General features: G+C 39.8%; 1 protein-coding gene across 1 annotated transcript in view; it reads right to left on the bottom strand.

The window, feature by feature from the left end:
* The window catches only part of ror1 (receptor tyrosine kinase-like orphan receptor 1), a 121,045-nt gene that overhangs the window by 24,714 nt on the left and 72,089 nt on the right, over positions 1-24,242 (bottom strand). Inside the window, exons 2-4 of the mRNA XM_034147768.1 lie at positions 15,427-15,486; positions 6,195-6,485; positions 5,906-5,939 (exon numbers count right to left, since the gene is read on the bottom strand). Of these exons, the coding sequence (XP_034003659.1) occupies positions 5,906-5,939; positions 6,195-6,485; positions 15,427-15,486 (385 nt within the window). The remainder of the gene's footprint in view (positions 1-5,905; positions 5,940-6,194; positions 6,486-15,426; positions 15,487-24,242) is intronic.

The raw sequence follows: 24,242 nt of genomic DNA on the forward strand, positions 1-24,242 counted from the left end.
ATTCCTGTTTATTATTATTATCAACAGTTACTTTTTTATACAGTGAGGTAAATGGTAAATGTGCATGTATGTCGTTCAGTATGCGTTTACAGGTGAATACGTCTGCATTTCCTGCCAAATACTAGCCTAAAAAAGATTAAAGTATAATTAATGCAAATAAACTACTTCTACTAATAATAATAATCATAATCAATTCAATAATATAAATAATATAAATACTATATTATTTAATTATAATAAAGTTGTAATATAGTCAAGACAAAACATGCTTATTACATGCTCAAAAACGGATATTTCTTAAATCTGTATTCAAATGTAGTTCCCTCTGTCAGCAATGTATCAACTACACACACATTTCTATCAGTATTTCTCTGTGTTGTGGTTGACATGATGATGACTGTTAGGAGTTAAGGGGAGAGGCTGAGCATCACCATGAAATGTGCAAATTGACATAAAAATGAATAAAAGGGGAAAAAATGCTCCATGTTTTTTACGCTGTAAACTTGAACTGTTATGTAAGCCAACTAGACTAGCTTCATATACTATATGCTATGCAGAGACTGCCTTCTTCATGTCGTGAATTGCAGCTGATGTTTTAATATGGCAATTGGCAAAAGTTTGACATTTGACTTATACAACATTCGCAAGTTGTACATTTGACTCATACAATAACCCACCTTCGAGTGATGCTCTAGTTTCTTCATGTTTTTTTTTTTCCCTCTTGCTTGCGCCGGAGAACTGCGCTGAGAACTGCGCACAAGCCGAGCTCATAAGCCGAGTCCCCTGCGCAATGTGAGGCCCCATGCAGCCTGCATGATAGGCCTGTAGAGAGGGACGGCCCTGATTGTAAACACAGACAGAGACTGTGTGTTGCATATAGACTGTTTTTCGAAGTATATAAAAAAGCTGTATCTTGGAAATCATACAAGAATTGTTGTGTTTCTGGCCACCAAATTAACACAAGTCCTATATTTACTCACTTTGAGCTCTGCCCACTCCTGAGGGTAGCTGCTAATTGCCTCTATATGTTTACCAGCTAGTTGCTAACTTTATCCATCTGGAGCTGGGCAGTGGTTTTTATTTATCAGAGCTTTTATTCTGGAAACAGCTGTTTGGTGCGGCCAAAAATGGCTTTATAAGAGCAGTAATACTGAACCAGAACAGTGAAGTTGTGAGCCTTAAAACCAAAGCAATGAGCGGACGGACGCTAAAGCTCCTTTGAGGTGAGGGGAAACACAGAGTCACCATGCAATGTATTTGTATCCATTATTATAATAAAAATATTGATTAGAGCTGCAGATGATGCACAATACAACTCAAAAAGTATTTTCACAACCCGCAAGCCATCTGTCATGCTTGACAAACCCCCCAACCTGTCCCCCGAGTGCTACAAGAAAGTTATCATGACTTATATTGATTAAATAAAACAAGTCTCAGCTCAAAAAACCTAAATATATTATTAATGTCTTTGTTTTGCAACTCTGTCAATGCTTTAGTGTAATTAATATCAATTATTAAAATAGCTCTAGCATACAAAAAGAAAAACAATAAACCTGAAAGAACTAATAAAAGTTATTTAAAGTTCAGCTCCTGCCTTCATAACGCATCTGATGAATTAATCCCATTGATTAATTATATTGAAAAATTGCATCATGGACAGTTTTGGCCTGAGGTTTGCATCGTGCGCGCAGGCCTCGGTCAGGACTTATTTCCTGTTTCTAATCTGAGCTAAACCTACTGCTGGATAACTCAGATAATCACACCTGAACGCCTCCAATCCCGCAGAACCAGGGATTCAAAGAACAACATGGAACCCAGGAGAGTTAATGGTACCATCCTCCTCCTACACTGCTAACACTGTTTTTCTTTCACTCCCTTCACTCTCCCGCCATCTCCATCTTTTTTTTCACAAATGAGGGAAGTGTGGCACGCACAGAGAGCGACGCATAAAGTTGGGGGTCTAATTTTGGCAGGCGAGACTTTTTCCCCTCACCCTGTGTTTATTCTGGCTCTATTAAAACATCTCCATGGAGGGGAGGAGAGGAAGGGAAGGGGGAATATGGAGGGAGGAGAATAAGCACAAAATAGAGGCGATACACTGATCTTTTTCTTATTTACCTAGAATTGTGGCATTCTGATGAACTTCGTATAAGAAAATAAACTGGTTTATAAATATGACACTTGGATTTGCGTCATAAAAAGGAGAACTTGAGACTTTGGTGAGAATTTAAAGGAACAGCTTATATAAAAGGAACAGCTAACGCCCCATAAAACCACAAAGTGCCATTTTTACAATTCTTTTTTTGTATGGATTCAACAAATGAGGTATAACGTGTTAAACTGCGATCTTAAGAGGTGTTTGTATAAATATTTAGCTACCTTTAGACTGAGCCAGGAAAGCATTTTTCTTTGTTTTTATCATGAGCTAAGCTAACCGGCTGCTGGTCTCAGCTACGTATATATATATTATTAGTAAATTATTTAAAAGGAAAAATCAACTGTGTCATTTTGACAGTCCAAGATCTGAAATATGCCAATGAAAACTTCTAACTTGGCTTAAGACTTGCTCTGAAATACTAACTTCAGACTTTAAGAACAGCTCTGGAACACACACACACACACACACACACACACACACACTGACATGTTACTTGTTAGATGCTTTTATCCAAAGCGACTTACATACTCAATACTGTGGGCAATCCCCACAGGAGCAATTTGGGGTGAAGTGTCTTGCCCAGGAACACAACGACATGCTAACTGCAGTGGGGTTTGAACCTGTGACCATCTGATCCCCATACCAAGGCTCTATCTACTGCGCCACACGCCTCCACACACACACACACACACACACACACACACACACGCACACACACCACAGAGTGTATACTTAAGCCCAGCGTAGAGGATGGAAATCAGACCGAAGCAAAGAAAACACAGGGGACATGAAGTTCATGTTATGTTCAGCTTCAACAAGGTGGGTGGCAAAAAATCCTCCCTCAAGTTTGTAAGTAATATTTGTGGCTAATTTGCCCCAAGAAAATGGAAGCCACTGAGCTCTCTGTTGAACACAGACAAAATGGGAGAGAGTGCAAGTTACAAAAGTATATTTCACTTGAACTGACAAGCTTTTGGACCAGATGTCTTTCCAAAAACTTCAGACCAGACGAGAAAGACCAGAAGTCGTGACGTTTGAACAGCTGCGGCATGAGGTAAGCGCTTGCAGGTCATCACATGTCATCATTATGTGACCTTGTCTTCTTGACGGCCTGCCACCTTACTTTACAGCTAATAAGTTTGCTGTGGCACTAATGATGAGCAGCAGCAATAATCAGCCCACCACCACCACCACCGCAGCTCGGCAGCTGTCAAAGGAGGCCCCTGTCCGTTTAAATGAAGTCTGTAATGACTGTAATGAGACTCACGGTTGCATGCTAGTCTTCAGCTCAACACTTCCCTTCACAAGGTTGCAGGGAAGAAAACACAAGGTGAACCTAATTTATTCCAACTTGCAAAGTGTAATGTAGCATATCGTGTGGGAAAGCTGTACCTCAATGAGTTGGAATCCTTGAGATGTTTAGATTATAGTAGTCCTAAAAATGTAATTCCCTCAGAAGGAAAATCAGACAAAGTATTTGCCTTGCATCATCATCATGTGGATTTTCATGGAACTAATTCCAATTAAAGAATATAACTGAAAAGTCTTTTTATAGCCTAGAAATTAATTTAACTAACATGCATCATGATCATTTGGCAAGAACAAAACCCTTAGTGGTTTCAAAAGAGTACTTTATAAAAGCATATACAGGCTTCAAAATATCCAGATGGATTTGCTTCTCTTTATCAGATTGCTGCAAAATCATTTTTCTGTTGTAAGAAATTTGATTAAAGAACCCTCATCAGGCCAGCCTCGCATTGTCATCCTCAAAAACTCTTGTAATTTAGCCAAAAACTCATTCTCCCATTTTCTTATCAATATTTGTTTCCATTTTAGTTTATTTCTGGTGTTGTCACAGTGTCCAAAAATCTAAAACATGTAAACATAGGAATGGAAGAAACAGATGTTTAAAACGGAGCATGAGTTTGTGCTCAAATGTGTGTGTAGTCGTCTCACTGTGAGAGTGGATTTAGTAAGTGTCTGATATCCACTATGTGCCAGCAGTTTTGATGGAACATGGCAGCAAGCCTTGCCATAATGTAATTTGGGAAAATCATCCAGCTCAACTCCTTTGATCCTGTGAGAATCAAACGAGCAGGGAAAGTTCGAAGTGTGTTCAACAGACTCAAAATATTTTTTTATTTGGGCAGGAGTTGCACTTTTGCCAAGAACATGATAATATTAAAGTGGAAAGCACTTATGGATAATTATTTAAAACATTTTGTATCGTTTGGTTTCATTTGCTACCCTCCTTAATTTGATGTGCATGTAAAGAGATTAGGACTCTGGTTGGTTTTACTGTACATTCAAACAGCTTGCAGCTAATTAGGCGACTATAAAAAGTTATATAGAAAAGAAACCACAAAGAGAGACAGATGTGCGTCATTTTTCTATACTGCTCATTTCAGGCCGCAATACTTTAGAGGGAGACTCTGACTTAAGTTTATCAACTTAGCTCAGTAGACAAAATACTTTCACTCTTAATTATAATAACTTCATTATTGCCCTGGAGGCAGATGAGTGTCACATGATTGCCCTAAAGAGAAATGAATTAAAAATGTTTACATTTTAAATTATATCATATTTACTGATTAGTCTTCTAAAAATCAAATAACACAGCCTAACCCAAGTGAGCTAGTTTATCGAATACCACAAGCAGTATAGAAACGAAGGAGGGGCAGAAGGCAAAAACACCCAAAGAAATAATACAAATAAATACATACTTGTCTTACATGTGTGTGTTGGCACTAGGTGTTTACTCTATGCTTATGGGATTCATTTACATTTAAAACAGCAAATGTATGCACAAATGACTATTTTTCAAGTCCCCCAAAAATGCCCAGTTTTTTTTCTCAAACAGAGTTGGTAAAGGTTACCTCCAAACTATTTGTTTTCATCTACTACACTGACCTGTGTCAGTGTGTTTCGGATGTCAACATCTGCTTTGTTCTGCTCCCGCCCAACAGTCCTCATGGTCCACATACCGACTGTGGCCCACGGCTAAGTGTGCGCAGTCCACATTCAAATGTGAACCATGTGAGCTGAGATGGTTAGGGGCGGAAACAGCAGCATACAACATCAGGCATTTGGGATTTAAAAGGCGCATATTAAATATTCATTTAGCCACACTGAGATCTACACCAATAAAATTGAAAATTACAGACCAAGCAGTGTTATAATGTCAGTGAGTCCTCAATAAAAAAGTCCTTCTGAGTACTTTTAGGCTGGCTCTATACATCAAAGGAGGCCATGCATTGCCATGAGAAGTACAAGATAGAAACACGATGCAGCATTTTCCTCGTTTCAGACAGTATGTCAGCAAACAGTGGGAATGTTGGTGTACGCTCCTTAATGAATTCACTGAACTGCAACTTTGTCTTTAGTTTATCTATAAAGTCATGACCTTCAAATTCTCTGTAATTAAATTTGTTTCCATTATGGACATTATCGGAAAACAGGCCCACACATGATTATCAGAACAGATAGCAAACCAAATTTAGTTTAGGTCTTCTTCTGCCTTTATGTGGTCCAGGACCACCTATAACAACATTTGCAAACTTCAAGCTCAGATTTTGACACCCATCAAGAATAAAACATAGTTGCAAGCCATGAATAAGTATGCAAATTGTCAAATGTATGCATTTGCAATGTGCATTTATAAGATTATAGTACTCTAAGAACAGCATGAATAGAGTGCCAGAGAGAAGATAGAGAACTAAAAGACGGATAGGAAAAAGATAAACTTACGTTGGCCTTCCTGGCAGGAGAGTAGGGAGTGGATCTGGAAAAGGAGACAAGGGGATTTTTTTACAAGAGGATAAACAATATTGCTCCCAGATTTTTCTCTGCACAAGCTGCCAGCTACAAGCAAGAATAAGTTGAGAGGAGTGTTACTCAAAGGAGCCAGATCTCTAAAAGGAAAAGATGAGTAGGAAAACATTTCTTGTTTGTCACAGTAAGGGTGTACAACCTGATTGTGAGATCTGCCTGCCAACAAGCTTGTAAATGCTTGGCAGAAACTGGTCTCTGCTCTTACCAAATTTAACAAAGAGCACGCCTGTCGTGGACACGGTCCCCTGTGTGTTGGTGGCCATGCACTGGAAGTAGCCCGTGTCAGTAGTGTCCAGGTTGCGAATGCGGAGGCGTGATCCGTACGGCGTGGATCGATACGAGATCCGTCGAGGCTCCTGCACCACCGGGGCATCGTTCTTCAGCCAGCGCACGACGGGCGGTGGGTTGCCGGACACACGGCAGAAAAGCTCGGCTGTGTGGCCCAGAGAGGTGGTGATGTTGTTCATGGGAGCTTCAAGGCGGATGAAGAAGGACCCTGGAAGACAGAGGAGAAAGGTATTGAAAGAGAAAAATAAGAAAAATAATATATAAGAGTCAAAAAAGGATAGGGAGATATTGTACAAGGCACTGTAGAAGGCCAAGACCTAACTAGAGAATGCAATTCTTGATGAAATTGCTAGTGGGAATGCTTTATGCTGATGCTGAACTGCTATGCTGAAATGTAATGTGTAAGAAGAAAGTGAAGAATTTAGATTGAAATGATACATGAACACTGGGGGTTTGAATGTGTGATAAGAGAAGAAAAGAAAGTAAAAAGGCATGGAAAAGCAGCAGAATATTTTAACTGCAAACTTTTGAACTAACTTGATGGCGAGTGATCTGTCGCCATAGCAACGGCATTTGATGACACACCATAATATGCTTAAATGTGTGGATGGCTGCATCTTTACCAAACCTGTGAAGGTTTGGGCCGAAGTTATGAGAAAACCGTGTTTCATGGCGAGCCTTGTGTTACCATGGCAACGGCATTTGAAGAAATCTCAAAACTGTCACGTATACATGTCGTCACGGCTGGACTGTTAGCACACGTGAAGTTTCAGCATTTTTTGACGATTTTCATAGGAGTTATAGCAATATCATGTTTTACGGCGAGGGATGCGTTGCCATGGCAACAGCTTTTGAGGAAAACTCACAAATGGCACATAGACATGTTGAAGGCTGGACCATTATTCATCATCTGAAGTCTGGTGCTGTTTTGACAATTTTCATATGAGTTACGACAACATCGTGTTTTATGGCAAGGGATGTGTTTCCATGGAAACGGCATATGATGACACCCCGTAATTGACAGAGCTGTTGAAGGCCGGACCATTAACCATTATCTGAAGTCTGGTGCTGTTTTAGACCATTTGCATAGGTATCACGACAACATCGTGTTTTATGGCGAGGGATGGCATATGGTGAGATCTCAGATTTGGTGTAGAGCTGTTGAGGCATGGACCGGTGATATTGGGTAAGATTGGGGGACGATTGGACCGTGTCCATTGGAGTTACAGCGACATCGTGTTTTATGGCGAGGGATGCATTGCCATGGCAACAGCTTTTGAGGAAAACTCACTATTTGCACATAGACATGTTGAGGGCAGGACCATTAACCATTATCTGAAGTCTGGTGGTGTTTTGTCCATTTGCATAGGAGTTACGACAACATCGTGTTTTTTGGCGAGGGATGCGTTTCCATGGGAACAGCCTATGTTGAGATCTCAGATTTGGCGTAGAGCTGTTGAGGCATGGACCAGTGATATACAAGCGAATTTTGGGGGACGATCGGACCGTGTCCATTGGAGTTACAGCGACATCGTGTTTTATGGCGAGGGATGCGTTTCCATGGAAACGGCATATGATGACACCCCATAATTGACATAGAGCTGTTGAGGGCCGGACCATTAACCATTGTCTGAAGTCTGGTGCTGTTTTAGACCATTTGCATAGGTATCACGACAACATCGTGTTTTATGGCGAGGGATGTGTTTCCATGGAAACGGCATATGGTGAGATCTCAGATTTGGCGTATAGAGCTGTTGAGGCATGGACCGGTGATATACAAGTGAAGATTGGGGGACGATTGGACCGTGTCCATTGGAGTTACAGCGACATCGTGTTTTATGGCGAGGGATGCGTTGCCATAGTAACACCACATTACGTAACATCAGATTTGATGTAGAGCTGTTCAGGGCTTTAGTGTTAACCATCATGTGATGTTTGGTGGCGTTCTGAGTCTGTCAGTTGGAGTTATGACATCATGTCATATCTCCAACACACAGGTGTTTATGTTTGAGCTAACGACGTTATGAAACACTTGTGCTTGAGCCCAGAGATCAAAGGTTTCCATGGTGATCAGTGAGAGGGGAGCCTTTCCATTGATCTGAATGAGAGATAAACCTCATTTTGTTGAAGAACCGTAACAGATATCGGTGAAATTTCAACGCGTGAAGCATCTCAAGGACCCTGAGCGTCTGAAGTGTGCTTTGTGTACGTTCGGGTCAATGTGGCCTTTTTGGCAGATTAACTTAAGGTTAACGCTGAATTTACAATGGGCCTTAATGGAGACATGTTGAAAGTTTTTGTCACTTCATGCCCTCAAGAGGCATTTTGTTTAATTTTTTTGCTTAATTTATTTTTAATTTTTCAAGCTAAGAGATGTTTTCCTACGTTTTCCATGAAAAATGATGTCCAAGGAGTGTAGGGTTTGGGAATTATGGCAGGTTTTAAAAAAAAATATGAAGGCGAATTTCAAGCTCTCCTCCACTCTAGCTGTGACATCACGCACTCTAAGCCTTAACGAGCTGCGCAATACACACTAATGTTAAAATCTGAAGAAGGCCTCTTTACCAAGGTCTGAACAATGTTTAATATTTCTAAAAGTATGAATCTGATTTAAAAGTTGTGTAATAAGAATAATGTCAGAAAGATGTGTAACATTTTAAAGTTGGAATGAGGTTTCTGAGTGAAAGTATGAAGGAACAGTTAGCAGTTGAAGTCGCATGAAGATTTTTCAAGTCTGAAGAGTTTCTCCATTGACTTCTTCATTTTGACTTCCATGTTAAAAATGTGATGAATTATGGGATATATCTCTGGAATTATGAAAGTTAAGAATGTGAAAAGTAATAGCCATCGATTCCCGATCGAGCTGAACGTTTTGATGTTTCTGCGATGTGGAATGTGGGAGCAGAAGAGGGACAAAATAACCCGGCGGCATAATAATAATAAAGAATTTGTCCGTAGAGTAGTAGTTGGAATGCTGTATCAGCATTCCCACTAAATTACATCAACCAAACAACACTTACTGCAATCAAATAGTCAGATATTTAAAATTACAACATACTGGCAAAACAACTCAGCACCTATTTAAAGCCTGATTTTGCATGTTATGATGCAGTTGGACACCTGATTTCACTTTTCATTATGGCTTATCCTGCAAAAGTGTTCTTCCCGACTTTTGAGAAGATAAGTACAAATAACCTTGAGGAGTGAACATGAGGCTGTCAGAACTCAGTGTTTTGAGTAAAGATGGTGTTGGACAAGACAAATCAAAACAGCCTTGTATGTTTATCTACAAAATCAGATTTTTCCTGAAGGTGGTCAGGAAAAAACAATCTTGGAGGGCCACCTAAGAGTTTAATGTGCTGGAAAAACATTGGTGTTAATGTCTTAAAAAAACTTCTGGAAAGTTCCCTCAACCCCAAAACCCATCTTAGGTATGCATAAATGCTCTTGGTTACACACTCAGCCAAAACAAACAAAGGAGGAAAACACATTCTGGGGAATCTCAAATACTAGTCTGAAAAATTCAATCTGTGTGAATGGAGAGGCTGAGAAGAGGCACACACTTGTATAGGCAAGGATACCCATGCATATCAATGTTTAATAACCCGTGAAAATTCATTAGTCAGGGCATTTATGTAATAGCCAACACCACTTGTTTTCCACAAATGAAAATATATAACATCCGGATTTATTTATTTTTTCAAGAAATCTGTTTTGTCTCGAAGTTGGAGGTCGAGATTAGTTGGAAGATTAACAATTTAGTCTACCAAAAACATTTCAGAAGCCAGGTCGCCAACAAGAGTTTTCACTACAAGGGTAACACAGTCTTTTGTGTATTTGCTCCATGTCTTGCTCTCGATTTTAAAGGCCACATGTCTTGGCCATTTCTACTGATCATAATTCCATTGTTGAGGTCTACTAGAATAGATTTACATTGTTCAATGTTCCAAAATCACATTGGTTTCTCATACAGCATCTCTGTATAGTATGTGTATTCACTCTCTGTCACGCCTTGTTGGAGCTCCTGCCCCCCCCCCCCCCTATGAGCCCACTGTGCTCTGATTGGTCAGCTCACCCACTCGGTTCTGATTAGTCAACCACCGTTGCATCAGTAACATCAGTGTTTATGTGTTTATCTGTTATGCGTTTGTTAGCAACCAGAAAATGACACCAGTAATGACAAACAGATGAGAATGCTGCGTAGGGTCTGGGTGCCGTGTTGGCGGGACGTTGCGGCGCTCGCTGCTCCGCCCTTTGAGGCTCGAGGAGCGGACAGTGTGAGCTGGATTACTGGTGTCGTTTCCTGGTTGCTGTGTGGGGTCTGAGTGAGTGTGTGTGTGTGCGGAGCTTCGCGGATTGGTCCATTTTGAACAATTGGTCCATTTGGATGTAGTGACGTCAATATGCCCCGGAAGAAAAAAATGGAAAAAGAAAAATATACAACGAGGCGTTCTGGGGCAGCATAGACACGTCTTTTCTGTGTCAGAGTTTTACTCGCTACAGGGTGTACTTTGAGGGTTTGTGACTTGGCAGACCGTTTACATGCAGAAAAAGCTACATAACACACAAGGGGACGGGTAATAACCAGAAAAGCATATGATGGGACCTTTAATATACCGGTTTATTTTTTGTTAATTATTAAGGTGTACATGATGTAAACCTATACAAACTGTAAATGGAGAAGCAGTCATAGTGTTGCACTCTTTTGAAGAAATAGAGTCTGCATAGTGTCTGATTGTCAGTTTAGGAGAACTACAAAAAAAAACTTGAAACAGCCCCCTAATATCAAGTGGAATAGAAATTGGGTGGAGAGCATTACAGACCGAGTTCACCATCTAACAATCTGGTACTCTTTGTCACCATAGCAACCCTTGTGGTTATTATTTACATCTGACGCCTGCGGCTATCAAATTGTCATGAGGTGTGAAAAACAAGTGCCTACAATGTGTATGTGAAAAAGAGAAGTGGGCAGATTTGTCTTGGCAAACTGTGTGTGTGTGTGTGTGTGTGTGTGTGTGTGTGTGTGTGTGTGTGTGTGTGTGTGTGTGTGTGTGTGTGTGTGTGTGTGTGTGTGTGTGTGTGTGTGTGTGTGTGTGTGTGTGTGTGTGTGTGTGTGTGTGTGTGTGTGTGTGTGTGTGTCTGTACAAGAGTGCACAACACACACACTCACGTTTTCTTCCCTAAAGCCCCAGGCTTAACAGAGCAATGTGGTACTAACAAGTGTGTGACAATATGAGGAAACTCCCACCATGGACTGTATTACCAGTACTCTCCTCTCTTCTCACCCACTTTTTATCTGTCCTCCTTTCTTACACAACGGTCTCCCTTATTTATACAGCCCTTTCTTTCCACAATACAGCACAGCAGTCAGAAAAGATTCTTCAGCATAGTGCTGATAATGTATCGTTGTTTTATCCAATTGAGCACATTGCGAAAGATGAGATATTTAATTATAGAGGTTTTTTTAGTATCAAAAGAAAACTGCACTTTAAAATGTGTTTTATTTAAAAAGAAAATCATATTTAAAGTCAAGTTATTTTACAAAAATTGTTTTACTTTACAGAAAGCAACAGAAAGGCAGAACTGAGTACCCTTTTAAAATGTATTTGTATTATTATAAATAATATCATATTTCAAGAATAAATATTATTGCATGTGGAGTCCCCCTCCAAAAATTAAATGTGAGGTTATTAGTTTTATTATTACTTTTTTTAATAACACTTTGACCTCATAGAGACATATCGATAAGTAACTCTGCAAAGTGCGAATATCTGACAGCCATACACACACACACCTAAAAAAGACGTAATACACTCACACAGGCTCCTGTGTACTCTGTTCGTTAACAAGCCTTTAAATCGATTATCATGGCAACATCTGATAATAAACTGCAGTGGATAGTGTAATAGGTTGTAACTAATTGATAGGTCAAACTCTGACATGATTATACATTAAGAAGCATGTTCTAACAGAAGGGGGGTGCAAAAACAGGAATAAAATGTTCAATATGTATGAGTTTCAATCTAATCTGTTGTCTAATCGCATTACCATTTGTAATCACTTTAAATGTCATGAGGCAAATGGACTGTTTGAGTACTGTAGTGGAAAACATGACTGTTCTGTCAACGTCCTTCTGTATCAAGATGCATTAGGTCAGTTTCATTAAGTAACAATATTTTCTCATTAAACTCTATTCTGCTGTGTTGTTTACACTGCAATTTGTCACATTAGCCAACTCCTCACAAAAGTAAACTGTGACATTTCCAAAAGCTGTAAATGTGCCATGACTTTACTTGTGAAACAGTTTCTCATTAGTGTTTATTGACTAGTCCAGAATGTAAACATTTCCAGGAATCCAGGTGTCCAGGCTTGATAATGCATTTTGAGTCCTCTGATTAGTGTTATTGGTAGGGCAAATGACCTTCAACTGTAATGAAGCATTCATAGTAACAGCAAAGATTTGCTAGCTAGGAGGTGATTATCATAGTTATATATAATATTTTTTCCTGATGTGCGAGTGGATTCAGCTTTCTGTCATGCCAATAAATCAATTTATTTTCCTGCTATGATTTTAAATTCTCTCTGCATTATTTAACAAGTAATTTATATTTGTGTATATATATACATATACTGTATATCCCAACACTTAGAGGTACATGATTTTGAATCAAATGTTGCAACCCTCCCAATAGTGTCCGGTCTTAACCCCTGTTAATAACACACTTACCCACTCACAATATGACACCTATTCATATTTTGTAAATACACACACTGGTGGAACCAGAGGTCATTGCTTTTGGCGATACATTTGTCTTAATGAGGGTACATGACAGTGTGTGTGTGTGTGTGTGTGTGTATGCCTACTTCTTTGTATGGGTGTGTTTTCTTTTTAATTCGACTTCCCAACTATCAACAGTCATGTGGGGTCTGCAGGAAATCTGTGCTCACACTGTTCTAGTGGACCAAGTTTAGTGGACCGTATCACCTTCATTGATTTTCTGTTCCTCAATGACTTAATGTGCCTGTTGAGTGCAGCTATATTATTTAAAAATAAAAAAATACTTCATATATTAAATGAGAACAGACCCACTGAGTCACAACTGAGTCACTTTATCACTGTCATTAGTTGAGTTGATGGAAAAGAAAATGGTCTTTGGGGCTGTTTGCCTGCACACTTCATTAGCTGTTATAATAACTGACCATTAAGCAGCGGGGAACAGAATCAATGAAAGCGGAGAGGAGACGACAAGAGGAGATGATGGGAAGAGAGGTGAAAAAGAGAAAGATGTCCTGCCAGTGTCTGTACAACAAAGCCGCTCTGTATGTAATTGTCTCGTGGTGAGTGTTGTGGTATTTGGCACCAGGAGTACTGTGAAACTCAAACCGTTGCTGCGGACTGTCCCTTTAATGTGGCAGGCGACTAAATGGTGCCCTGTCATCAACCTGCATTTACTTGCAGTGGTTTTGTACAATCAAACACTGACACGCAGGCACACAAACGTAAACACACACCCCCACAACCGCAACGGACACAAACTATACATGTTCCAAACTAGGAAAGTTACACAATACCTTTTCATCTCATCACAGACGTTGGATTTCTATATGTGGATGTAGTGTAGAAGGCAGAGCCGTGCGAGGCATTCTGTTCTCAGCAAGACAAGGAAACCTGAGTGGCTGCACAGCTAACTAAACACACTGTAGATACACTGAGGAGCTGGGACTGTAACATTGCCAGCTAAGGTTAAAGGTACATTTCATTAAAATGTAGGACACTCTTCAACAGAGAAGAAGAGGATGAGGAAAGGAAGAAAAACAGACTAAATAAAACAAAGAAGGGAAGAATGAACGAAAGCCTGAGGGAAAATGAGTTTACTAAACTATCATCACCCCTGATTTCAGCCGAATAATGAGCCTCTTTCAGCATGATAACTTCCTGCTACTGATGCATGCCGATAGAGCCACGCTACCTGAATGCTGTCTACTCGGTCAATCAAAACCATTCCCTGCCTGCAGACAAAACAAGTGGCGCAATCACAATCCATCCATCAGATAAGAAACAGATGTTAGACACAGGGCTGATCTCACACACACAGATGCACTACTATGCGCGAACACACACGTGTAGCCTTTGTAGGTTTTTATATTTCCTATTGTATTGGAAAAATAAAGCTGTCTATGATTTGTTTGGAACTACTCCTCATTGTATTTATGACTTTTTTAAACATCCTTGATTGGTCTCCATAATCATTTTTTCATGACTAAACGGCTCAATCATGTGCAGAAACTACCGTCTTTTTTTTGCCTGTGTTTAACAATGTCTGTTATTGTGTACACATAATCTGCTGTGGGGACGGATGTTGTGGGAGATTTGCCTTTGCAAGAGTTGAGCTAAACAAACCAGACAAAATGAGAGAGCTAAAATAAAGGTCAAGTTCAATAGAGTCTCAGGTTGAGATACTTCCAAGTCAGGATAACTTCGTGGGAGATTAGGCGGATGTTGGCGCTTCAAGCCCCGGGGAAACTGAGGAGAGAGGGCGAGATTTGACTGATAACTCGGTGCAAGAAGAAGTTTAGTTAAGAATTTATCCAGAAAAACTTTAGGATCTGAATCCTGCATTGCTGACAGGAGAACAGCAGCTTTTAAAGCTTCCTCTGTCAGGATGTGCTGATCTAAACCTGGGCAGCTCCAAGAGTCGTATCCATCCAAAATAAATAATTTGACCAAACTGGAGCAGAGTGTAAAAGGATTTAGTGAGCACCAGCACATATTAAGCTCCACTTTTAGATGTTGCTTAAAGTAGGTCAGTGGAAATTAGGGAAAGGCAGTGCACCTGTGGCTGTATGTACATGTTGAGTGGATCAATGTGAAATTCCTTCCATCAATTATCCTCAACAGTGGCTCACGCTGGAACAAGGGTCGTTCTCTGGGTTGCAAAAGGTGACCATTCTGAAAGGATGTGTATTTTTTCAGACAGCACATGTGGGATAACAGTTTGACGCACGTGTTAATTGCCATGTGAGCAGACTGTATCATCATGTTTAGCGGATGTTTTAGTATTCCAGTTTTTCTCTAAAGATGTTTGTGAAGAACGTGTTGAAATGGAGACCTGCTTTGTGTGTTTGCGTTTGTTTATGTGTGACTTTACCATCCGAGATGTTCCATGAAGAGGTAGCTATCACACTGGGGTCCTGGGGAAACTCAGACCCTGTAAAAAGTAAAAGAAAAAGACTATTAGTATGTTTCTGGTTGTTTGGCTCTATCAATTCCTGTTCATGAACCATGCATTAAGAACACATGTCAAATAAAAAGATAAACATCTATGGGGTGGCTACTGCTGCTGTAGGTGTGTTATTGATTAAATAAACAATCCCAACATTGCTGGCCCTTTTTTAATATAAAAGACTGTAAACAGACAGTTCTTAAAAAGTTTTTCCCATCTAAAATATGGTGATTGCATTGTACATTGCTGGTGCAGATGAAAGGTTTGAATGTATAACAGGCAGCCCAACAGAGAGCCACGTGGACTTAATGCTGCATTATTAGCAGCTGACGACAGAGCAGCCCTCTGCTTTTCATTAACGGAGAGAGGAGACTGAAAATGGGCTCCAGTGTGCACTGCCACAGGTCACAAGGTGAGTCCTCACAAATGAAAAAGCCTGCGAGACTTAAACATGCGGGACTGACATGGATGGGACCAGAAACAGTTTTATCTTTCCAGATTCTTTGGACTCCAGACGGATACGTTTGTATACAGTATGTGTAACTTGGTGCCAGTTTAACATCCAAAAACGCCAGAATTTGCAATGATAAAAGTGTGTACAAATGTATCAGTGAACCTTCCATGAACATACCTTACTCACATGAAGTTCAGCAACACATCATAAATATTTGTATAAGACCATTTATCCACAAATGTATGAGCTGAAAACACTATTGTAACATGTGTGGTATGCAGGGTGACAGTTGGGGAGAGAGTGTGTAGTGAATCGGGACCAGGCGTCTGACATGGGGTTAATTGGGTGATAATGTGTTGTTTCACACATGCTGTTTCAGAATGGTAATGACTGTGTGGTGGTGCTTGTGAAACGAGCTATCTTAATAAGCAGCTCTTTGGGCCTCTGCACCTGTTAGCGAGGGAGTCTGGAGGATCGGCAACCGGCTCACAACAACAGGGGGGCAACTTTATGAGGGTCAAGATTCAAGGCTTTTATTGTCATTTGTACATAGCTACAGTGTAGTTATGACAATTACATTTTTAGGTCACAGGCTCCTCCAACATTGCAACACAATAAAATAGATAATAGTGCAGATATGCAGATATCTACAATAAAAAGTGCTCCTTATGTTATCTCGTCATTAAACTGAAAATCAATACCTAACAATCTCTTATTCTTATGAAAAAAATGTAGTTTACAAAGTTGTTTCTCAAGGAATGAAAATCATTCTCTGGTTTGTTCCTGGAGGCGCCTAAGATGACAGTGTGTGTATTATATCGAGACTTGGCCCCAAGGTGAGTCTAAATTCTCTCCGTGTTCTGGGTTGCTGGCTTAAGGAAACACAGAGCTCTGTGGTTTACAAAGGACAGAGGAGAGGGGACGTTGCAGCTCACAAGCTTCACTAACAAAAAGCTAGCCAAGTGAAGCCAGGTGAGAGTTCAATAGAGGGGCTGGACATGGGAATAAGGGAGGGGGAATAAGGGGGGGGAGAAGAAAAACTATGTCGTTTCTAATAACAGAATTTTGTCACTGATTTGTTTTAGTACATCATTTTTTACAGGAAAATGTTTGTCGCATATGATTTTTAACTTTGGCAAGGCATTTATTTTCATGGGTGGCTTGTTTTTTTGTCTGTTTGTCAGCATGTTTCAGACAAACTACCTGCCCAATTGTGATGAAACTTGTTGGAAGGATGTAGTAGGGCTGTGCAATTAATCGTATTTTAATCGCAATTACGATTTTGGCCTGCCACAATTACGAAAACAACATAATCGAAAAAAACAATTATTTTGCTTTGCTAGGTTGTGACAGTGCACTGCAACATATTTGATCTAATTAATTTTGGTCTCATTTATTTGTATTTATCATATTTATATATGTTTAGTAGCTTGGGGAAGTGCGCTCCAAAATATTTGTTGATCTTGTTTATTGGTATTTATTATTTTGATATTATTTATTTAAATGTATCATTTATTTTAGTATTGGTTTTTCAGTTGAATTATACGTTCAGGGTAATCAACAGTTAAAAAGATACTGTTCAAATTATTATTTGTATTTGTTTTAAAGTTCAATAAATGGATTTTTTCAAAGTCAATGAATAATCGTGATATCAATTATTGACCCAAATAATCGTGATTATGATTTTTGCCATAATCGCACAGCCCTAGGATGTAGTATGGGCTGAGGAAGAACCTGTTAAATGTTTGGAGCTGATCTGTATTTTTGCTCATTGAAACACCTTGGCAGCAGTCTACACTCTTCAAGTGCCCTTATGTTTATTTATATAAAACCTTTCCAGATAAGTTAGTTCTCTAACTGGACAAGAGGTAATGAACTCATTTATTCCTTTTCTCTCTTTTCCACCATTTAGGTCACATCTGTTAGTTCTCTTTTATTGAAGCATTCATTTGTAATATCTGGGATGAACTGCAGAGTCATTTTAAGATTAGCTTTCTAATGTTTCTCAGTAACAGAGGGGAGCAATTGTGTAAGCCAATTTGTAATGAGGGCCTAAAAATAGGCACCTTCACAGTGCCTGTGTCAGTTCAAATCAATGCTTCTTGCAGTTGTGGCTCTGGCCCCCTGATTGGATCATGATTCTTAATCTTATTATCTACCAAATGTCAAATGGAGCTGTGCTTTATATAAAGTATACTGTTCTGTCAATATGAATCAATGAAAGGGATCAAAGGTTTGGATCACAGTACAACGAAGGAAGAACTTACTTTGAATGTTATTAGGTCTGAGCTGTAATACTCTCTGATACTTTCACAAAGTGTCAGACAAAGAGTCCTTAACTTGGCCAAAACCGTAACAGTAATATTGTTTTTTTTAATAAACAGCCAAACCCAGCTATTTTGTAGGAGGGTATGAAAACCCCGTATATATATTTGATCAAAACATGCATTGGTTGAAGTCTGGTTCGTGCCTTCTCTCCAGCCAAGAGCTAAGCTAACTTTTAGCAGCTTGTCTACCATTTCAAATCACTTGCATTTTTACAGCCACAAGTTATCTTCCTAGAACATTAGTGCACTGATACCATCTCTGCCTATAGATTTTTATTAAAATGGGGATTATCTCTACCGTTAAAAACCGAAATGTAACCGTACTTTCCAAAGAATAGCAATATAACTTGGATCAAAGAGCCTTCCACATGTTTTCATAGCATGCCAGTAGCTATATGTTACATGGATACTATGGATGTTTGACATCCTGTAATATAGTATCCCTTTCCCCTCTTGGCTGGTATTCCTTTTTAAACACAACTGAACGTTGTATTACATTCTCTTTTATTTGTAGCTGTGTGCCACTAAATTATCATGCTAGTGGCAACATATAAAGTAAATGGTTAACATGAAGGTGCCTTTAAGATCTCCAGACTATCAATCTCTACACAAAAAGTTCCATGAGATCAGCCTCTGATCGTCATCCAGCTGTATTTGGCTTTGGATAAAAATCACACAGAGACATGAGACCCACCCCCATTAAGCTCTGAGAATTTGGTGAGACTTTAGTGTGACAGCAGCATATTGGAATTAGTGCTGAACTTCAAACTCATGGGAATGGGAATGAGTGAGAGTGCTGAAGTTAAATTAAGGAGAAAAAGGGAGCCTCAGAGGGTAAAGCTGAACCAAATCAGAAATGTTCAATTTGAGGAGTTATGCATTGCAAATATGCTGTTATATGGTCTGGGGGCTGTGTTTGGAGCCATGGTGGTTGGTGTGGTGAGTGAGACTGATGTATGAGCTCTCCCGCTCTGTTATTAGAGCCTTTCCCAAGGACCTCTCCATCCCTATTAGCTGGAAAACTGACCGAACTCAGGGGTTATTTGGAAGACCAGCAAACCCACCACTTTGAGAATATAGCTACGCCATGCTCCTGTTTTAAAGAGGTGAAATAAAAAGATATGCGTAGATGAGGAAAATCTAGGAATCATAATCGTTCCGCCTCATTTCCATTGAGAAAGTTTCTTCTTCTTTTATTGTGTTCTAACTTTCTTTGTCTTTTCATTTTTTAGATTTAGGTGCTACTACTGAAAAAATATCTCCTGCTTTAACAAAAGGAAGTTGTTGAAGAATATATGTGTAAACAGCTCTTCCTCATCACACCCAACTATGGAATTACATGCAATGAAAAGAGTGATGTCCTGCTGGTCATCCAGAACTAGACTCAACACCATAAAGGGCTTAACCTGCCTTAATGAATTATTGGCCCAATTAGGTTCAAGATAGAAAAAACAAGTGGAAAGCTTCAGACTTGGCAAAAGAACAGGGATTTAAGAAAATATTTGATGTTAAAAAAAGTGATGGAGGAAGCAAGTGTGGGAGGACTTTGAGATAAATGGAGTGAAGAAGACTTGGAAAATGTGAGAGTGCAGAAAAAAAAACAGCAAGAGAGGAAAAAAGTGACTTCATAATAAACGCAGAGTGAAGGAGCTCATAAAATCTGCTTTTTAAGAAGTAGGTTTCCGTCCCAGCAGCCAGAGTGCAGGCTTGAGTTGGCTCGAGAGTTTATTTATTGTGTCAGATTTAAAAAACTTTAACAGTGATCAAACACAAGCATCATAGTCAAGGGACTGATGGCCAGCCACAGGGAAGGAGGAGACAGACACATAAAAGTAGGTAATTCTAGTGTCCGAATTCCAGTTTATTACTATTTGGGTTGGATTTTGTGTAGTTTGAGCCATATCTTAAAGCTCTGGCAATATTGTACTTGGCAATTTAAATGCTGAGATCTGGGAACCAGGCACAGGCGTTACAACTAAATCTGCTGGTTCAAGAAATGCAACTTATAGGATTTGACATGCTCTTCACAATGTGTGAATGCAAAATACAATTGCCTGATTCATAATTTGTTTTATTGTACAGGAGAAATGTGTTCGTACACAACTGCGCCTGGTAAAGTGAAAGAAACAGGACCAGGAAGTCAGTCTGTAATAAAGGTGGATGAACCACATACAGTTGGTAATACAATGTTGTATTTTTCAACTCTTTTAAATGTGTCTGACTTCATATTACATGCCAAGTTAGGAATATCAACTTGTGTGCAAATTGATTAATACAACATTTTAATCTATTACATATAATGCTAAACTACCAAATTGTTTTTTATAAACCTATATTAGAATATCCTTTAAGAGAGAGAGAGCAAACAAGTATATTGACATTTTGGTGATTAAATAGAGTGCGCTGTTTGTGTGTGTGTCTGTGTGTGTGCAGGCAGGTGTGTGAAGCAGGTGCTCCCAGGCTCAACTGGAGCGTATAGAGGAAGGAAAGCAGGCCCAATTCAGACACACACACACACACACACACACACACACACACACACACACACACACACACACACACACACACACACACACACACCACACACACACACACACACACACACACACACACACACACACACACACACACACACACACACACACACACACACACACACACACACACACACACACACACACACACACACACACACACACACACACACACACACACACACACACACACACACACACACACACACACACACACACACACACACACACAACCACAACCAACACACACACACCCCCTTCTGCTCTGTAACCTTATAAGACCACAGAAAGAGAGACGGGAGGGCTGAGCGGGGGAGAGAGCTGTGAGCAGGATAGATGACAGGAGGCTGCGTGACAAGGCCCTTTTTGGATAAAAACAATGGACAACAAGAAAAGGAAAGGGCCTAAGTTTCAAAATACCTTTTCTGTTATTATAAAAAGAACAGTTAAAAAAAGTAAAACATTGCTTCCCCTCCACAAACGACAATGTGTTAATGTATAATTCATGTTTTGGAAAGCTGCATAGCCTTCGGAATTAAAGTTTGGCATTCTTAGTTGATGTTGGAGGGAACTTTGGCTCTTTGTGTCAAACGGCCTTGTTTTAAAAATCTATATTTGTTAGATATAATGGACCTTTATAAAGCTGACTTAGAATGTCAGTGTCTCTGCACAGTATCTCTGAGGAAACAAGAACGCATTGGTAACAATAATGTCATCCTGGCTTCAGACATCAGAATGTAAATGGATTCTATGAGTACTCTCGAGACTACCCTTTACAGGCATGCTGTTATACAATTACCATACAGTACAAATGGTAATTGCTCTTATTCTAAACGTATTTGCATGCTCAGTTCCCTGAACAACCTTCAAATTGCATGTGTGGATTTGATGGGAAACTGAAACTGTGGGATTCGATTAGCCCAATTGTATTAATGTATGCTGATGCTGGTTCCCATAGCAGCCATTTCATTGTAGTGAGATCATCTTTGGAGTCTTGACCTTACTGTATAAAAAGAGGTGTTTAGAGCTCTAGGATAATCACAGCCTCATGAAACTTTACAACCACAAACTATAGACCGAGGTCATTTAGAGGACGTAAGGCTCTCCAAGGTTTATGGACAGTCAGTGGGTTTCTGAGCAGTTTCCTGAACAGAGGTGCTGGTATTCCAATTGCGGGAAAAATAATTAGAAGACATAATTCAACATTGGAACAGCCATTATAAACGTATTCAGTTTTACCAGTTTTCAGAGAACCACTTCCATAAGACATTTACTGATACCCTGCTATCTCCCCCTAAATATACATGTTAGGGGTGGATATGATAGGTTAGAATTGTTGTACACACTACACACATAAACCTATCAAACATTACATATGAACTCCCAACCACTTCAGAGGGTTTTTAAACTGCTGCAGAGCTACTTCAGAGGAAACTTGAGTACACAGGAATAAAGCTGACCATCATGTGAAGTTCCTTCAAACAGCAGCTTGGCACTTGAGTAAAAATTATCTCACAGCGTCAGGCTTCCATGGACAACTGTCACTACCCAGCATTCCTCTGTCCACGGTGGTAGAGCATGGCTGAGTGGGAGAAGGGTGACTTCCTTTAGAAAGACAGTGAATCCTTACAACTTCCTGGGATGCTGACAAGGCTCTGACTTCTCATGCAAAATGAAAATGTCCATAAAAAGGCATCTATGGGGATGTTCTTGCTGTAGTTCTAATTCTAAATCTAAACCAGTAGTTTAACTTCATCTCCCAGTCTACACCACTGCTCTGTCTAACCACAGAACACAAATTGAGGGGGGAGGGGGTTCAACCATGTGCACTGAAACCCTATAGTAGCTTCTATACCTCACAAGGCCGAATTGGGTAGAGTAGGTCACACTAAAATGTGACCTTTATACCGTAGGATCTCTATTAACAGACACTAAGGCTCAGCAAAAGTCAATATTATCCTCAATTAACTTCTCATGGATTTACAGTAAAACCAAACCACCATAAATTATGTAAAGTTAGTTTGATAGAGAGGACAACAGTGAGACAAAATTAATTTAATTAAACATCAGTTTGCTTATTTTATCTGGTGAATGTGAATAAATATATCATATCTTAAACAAAATTGAAATCAGAAAAATAAACCTGATAATATTGTGATATTCATTTCAGCCAAACTGTATATACTAGGATTAGCTTATATGGATTACTGCTTGCGTTCTATGGGGGTCAGTTCCAATCAAACATGTGTACCAATGGTCAAATTAAGAGTCCAGTTCACCAAACTAGAACACGTGCATATCTTTGAACTATGGGAGGAAACCTGAGATCGCTAAGGAAACCCACGCAAACCTGGCACAAGGGTAAGGGGTTAACTCAAGCCTATTAGGGTTTGTTTGGATTTATGTCCAGTGAGGACAAATGCACACATCTCCATTGCAGAGATATGCTGGTTAATGTTATTTGAATCCCAGTTAAACTAGGGTCCATCTTCCATATTTAACTTTTTCATCATGAACTCTGCTCTGCGGAATTACTTCATGCTGTGCTGATGGCTCTGCAGAGGCTCTGCAGAAGCCCTGCCATGCCCTGTTTGGCCCTATAGATCAACATTTGGATGCATAAGCCCCCGCTGACCCTATGAGGCTCTGCAGTGGAAACCACACTGAGGTAAGGTCTGGTTAGCCCATTCAGGGTGAGGCTCTCCTTTGGCTCCTGTTACCAGCGATGTAAGCAGACTATTGGGGAATGTGCACAAGCATGTTACCACCTACTGTGCAGCTCATCTGTTTTCACCTGACAGGTCCAGTACAAGTGTGGGTATGTGAGCTAGCACTCGGCTTTCTGGAAAACCTGATCGCTTCCACACAGATAGGCTGAGCCCGGAGACCTTGACGTAATCTGCAGAGGTAGCCATCTGTCTGTTCATCTGTCTCTGGAATGTGGATACCGTCATCACACCTGCATGTTACTGTGTCACTTTACTGCAGAGCATGTGTTACCTCAGTGTATTTTACAGAAATTAGACATGCTGTTTAACGACGTGTATATGGCGAACATGAACGTTACATCCGTGTTGAGGTCTCCGTATGTCACAGGGTCCGGTCGTGGGATTTAAGAATTAAGCCAAAGTCAGTCAGGCTGTGTGTGTGTGGGGACAAGAATATAGTCATCTCGCTTGGCTTTTTGTACGTGAATTTTTTGTCAACAGTATCATGTGTGCCAACAATGTGAAAAAGACATCATGCCATGTTGCATGCCTGCCTGTGTGTGTTGGTGTGTGTGTGTGCACTCAGGTTAGGGCTGCTCAATTAATCATATTTCAATCGCAATTACGATTATGGCTTGCAACGATTACGAAAACAACGTAATCGAAATAAAACGAATATTTTTTTATTATTATTATTATTACTTTTTTTTTTTTTTCA

Source organism: Trematomus bernacchii, unplaced genomic scaffold, assembly GCF_902827165.1.
Source record: "Trematomus bernacchii unplaced genomic scaffold, fTreBer1.1, whole genome shotgun sequence".
Taxonomy (NCBI): Eukaryota; Metazoa; Chordata; class Actinopteri; order Perciformes; family Nototheniidae; genus Trematomus; species Trematomus bernacchii.